This window comes from Octopus bimaculoides, chromosome 2, assembly GCF_001194135.2.
Source record: "Octopus bimaculoides isolate UCB-OBI-ISO-001 chromosome 2, ASM119413v2, whole genome shotgun sequence".
Taxonomy (NCBI): Eukaryota; Metazoa; Mollusca; class Cephalopoda; order Octopoda; family Octopodidae; genus Octopus; species Octopus bimaculoides.
Genome location: NC_068982.1, coordinates 137,428,874 through 137,432,969, shown reverse-complemented (window position 1 = coordinate 137,432,969; position 4,096 = coordinate 137,428,874). Strand labels below are relative to the sequence as shown.

Here is a 4,096-nt window from a genome sequence, read left to right as displayed (position 1 = left end):
ATCCAGGGCTAGATAGGGGTTCCAGACTGGTGATCTGATTTTTGGTTGTTGGGGCGGAAACCCACGCCGCCATCTCTTCAGTTATCTGGCCATCGAAGAATGCCCTTAATAAGGTCTGTAATTTTCTCCAAAAGTTTCTTAGAGTATAGTTCCTTTGATGGTATCGGAATGTTTTTCATAGAATAATCTATGTAGCAGGCATCCATATATATATATATATATATATATGTATATTAATGCTTGTTTTTATGTATAATAAAAACAGTTTGACATTAATCTGATGGATTACTCTATACTCTAGTAGAGTACAAGTTTATTATTCTTAAAACAAAAATGGTGTTGACAGTGACTTTGAATATGAAGTAGTTAATGCCTTTGTCCCCTGTGTGATCTACTTAGCAGTGCCGCAGGAATAGTGTTTGGAAAACATTGTAGCCATTATGGATAGAAATAGTTCATGGAAATATGATTACATCAATTATTTACTAATAATTAACAGTGATTATTAACGACTGTAACATATATATAAAATTATCAGGTAGGTCATATTTATAACCCCATTTCTCTCTCAATCTTCGTAACCAAAGCTTGGCCACTATTAATGTATCACAAGTTCTTTTGGAAGTGAGTCACCTCTACTACCTCAACTTTTATCATTAAGACGACCATTTCTACTTCCCCTCTTCTGTCTCCATATCAGAGATGGCCTCAATGTCCAGCTACCTTAGACAACCTTCATGACAATTAAAGCCCTCCCCACATCAAGAAAACAACTTTTATTCTCAGTAGCCTTAGATGCCACAATAAGTCCACTAGCTAAACCTGCTCCCTACATCATTGGAAGACATGGCTTCTTAGCTGTGGAAAAGATGACTCATCTAAAAAGATAGACATTTCAAACAAACCCAACAGTGTCTGGAATGGTTTCTTCCCTAATTGCAACAAGAAGACATTGACTTTGTGAGTCACGGTGAAGGAACCTGTTAATGAGGAAAAACTTATACAAAGTAGAAAGGACACTGTAGTCCAGCAGCAGTAGATCTCGTTAATCATCATCATCAACTATGGACATGATTGCCTTGAGCCATAGAACTCGCAGGGTCAGATATTCAATCTCCATGGCTTATAAGTGACCAAGATCACATCATTCCCCTGGATAGGATGCTAGTCCATTGCAGGGTTACACATTTACAGCGGAGTGGAGTGGAGTAATGTGAAATGAAGTGCTTTACCCAAAAACATGATGCATCACCTGGTCCAGGAACTGAAACTATGATCTTGCAATTGTGAGTGCAATGCCCTAACCACTAAGCCATTAGCAGCCACTCTCCTTAATGCTGGTGACACAATAAAATGCATTCAGTTCATGCTGTGAAGTGGTTGGCAATAGTAAGGGAATTCAGCTGCAAAAAATAAACCATGCCAAAAAAAAAAAAAAAAAAAAAAGGCTGTGGGTACAAAAATATGTAGAATCCATAAGCTGTAATGAAAGCAACCCATATACGGAAAAGCAGTAAGTCTGAATAAACAATTATACAAGATAAAATAGAAACTTCTGTCCACCACCGACAATTACTTGAGTGCCAATGGCACAATGAAATATTATAATGGGATTAGCAGTAAGAAAAGCATTCAGTCATAAAAAGAAAACATGCCAAAAAGGTAAAAAAACGACAGACAGACAATAAAGATTGGCAGCTTTCTCTATTGCTGTGTGTAAGAGAAGACAAAAGATGGTCATAAAGGGTGCGATGCTGTGAACCTCATCTGAAAAATGGTCTGAATAGAAAAAAGGATATAAAATATCGACAGCTATTTTGTCTTACTACATTCTATGTTCACTCACCTGAAGATGTGCAAGTACACAGCATATTAATACAATAACATGTATAATATGTGAAACATTCAGTAATTACCAGCTGATGCTAATGTACAGAAACAATTGTAGTAATTTTGGATAAAAGCCTGTTCATTCCATCTTCTTGTATTACAATCCACACACATGCACACACACACATATACATATATATATACTTATAAGTGCAAATAGAAGAAACTATTAAATATCTAATAAATATCATGAGCTAAGAAGAAGGGAGCCTCTATACATGGCCACTGCTTGCTAGAAATGGCAACCAAATCTCCATTAAACCATAAACTGTTGCCTTACAAAAGAAGGATCATTGGATAATGTAGCCCCTGATACATATCAAAATGAGATGTCATAGTTGAAGTGTCTTTGATCAAAGATTTACTCAATCAGAGCTGACTTGAGGGATTAAGAACAAAATATCTGTTAGTTTAGTTCCAAGTACAATACCTCAAGAATAATTTAAAACCAATTGTTCGTCTCCTTTAGTAAAATTTGAAACCCTTGTCTGTTTCCAGTAAAATTCAAAACCCTTGTCTGTCTCCTTTCGTAAAATTGGAAACCCCTTCTCTGATTCCATAAATATGATTTGAAACTATAACCAGGTACCCTGATTGCATCATCATCATCATGCTAAAGGAGAAAGGAGGGGGAGGCAGGGATGTAAAAGAATAAAAAGTAATCATTCACAAAAGATCGACTTAAAACTAGAGATTCTTACCAAAACTGTGAAACCAGAACCCTAAATTGAGAATAAACAGAGTATAAAACCGTTGTAGTTTGCTTGAAGTATTGTCGTACAGATGTAGAAAAATTAATGGAATGAGAAACAAGGAATGCTTCGAACAATGCAGAAAGTTTTCATCATCATCATCATCATTGTTTAACGTTCGCTTTCCATGCTGGCATGGGTTGGACAGTTTGACTGGGGACTGGCAAGCCAGGAGGCTGCACCAGGCTCCAATCTGATCTGGCAATGTTTCTACAGCTGGATGCCCTTCCTAACGCCAACCACTCCGAGAGTGTAGTGGGTGCTTTTTATGTGTCACCGGTACGAGAGACAGTCGGGTGGTACTGGCAATGACCACGTTTGAATGGTGCTTTTTATGTGCCACCGGTATGAGCTACAATCAGGCGGTACTGGCAATGACCATGGTTGAATGGTGCTTTTTACGTGCCACCAGCATGGGAACCAGTTAGGCGGCACTGGCAATGACCATACTTGAATGGTATTTTTTACATGCCACCGGCACAGGTGCCAATCAGATAGTACTGTCATTGGCCACGACAATGACTTCACTTGACTCAACAGGTCTTCGCAAGCGTACTTTATTGCCCAATGATTGAAGGGCACTCTTAAATGGGCCGGTTATGCTGCACTGGCATAGGCCAAGGTTACGGTCTCACTTGACTTGCCGGGTCTTCTCAAGCACAACATATCTCCAAAGGTTTCGGTCACTTGTCATCACCTCTGTGAGGCCCAACGTTCGAAGGTCTTCCATCTATACATTTCGGATGTAAAGGCTTATCTTCAGAAGAATACAGTCAAAGAAATATGTATTTATATGTGCTCAAAATATAAAGGTTTTTTAAAACTTTCAGCATTGTTTGAAGCTTTCTTTATTTCTCATTTCATGCATTTTTCTACGATATAACTGTTGTCACCTAAACAAGGCAAAGTTAATAAACAAAGAAAAAAGAAAACAGAAAATTATAAAAAGAAATTTTTTAAAAAATATATAAAAATACAAAAGATATTTTTAAATGGTGCAGCAAAAATATTTTTGAGAATTGTTTTAAAAAATAAATAGAAATAAGCAACAGACAACCACTGAGTGTGTTTATAGGGTTTGTCTGTTATGACTTCCCAAATATCTTGAAGAACTTTTAGTCAATTTTTGTTTTTAAAGCTTGCTACTTATTCTATCAGTCTCTTTAAATGAACTGCTAAATCATGGGGATTGAAACACACCAATAAATGTTGTCAAGTGGTGGTGGGGTAAATGCAGACACACAACACACACACACATATATGAAGAGCTTCTTTCAGTTGTTGTGTTGCCAAATATCAAATCCACTCATAAGGCTTAGGTTGCCCTGAAGTTACAGTAGAAGAAACTTGCCCAAGGTACCATGTAGTTGGGAAGCAAAAATCTTACTACACAACCACATCTGCATCTAATATATATATATATATATATATATATATATATATATATATATATA

At 36.9% G+C, this 4,096-nt stretch overlaps 1 protein-coding gene across 3 annotated transcripts in view; it reads right to left on the bottom strand.

Moving 5' to 3' along the window:
- LOC106869431 (40-kDa huntingtin-associated protein) overlaps positions 1-4,096 on the bottom strand; it is a 29,875-nt gene that overhangs the window by 13,383 nt on the left and 12,396 nt on the right. For 2 of the 3 annotated variants that reach the window (XM_014915181.2, XM_014915172.2), the window contains one exon: positions 2,592-2,612. The exons of the other annotated variant lie outside the window; for it this stretch is intronic. In XM_014915181.2, the coding sequence (XP_014770667.1) occupies positions 2,592-2,612 (21 nt within the window). The remainder of the gene's footprint in view (positions 1-2,591; positions 2,613-4,096) is intronic. 3 annotated transcript variants of the gene reach the window in all.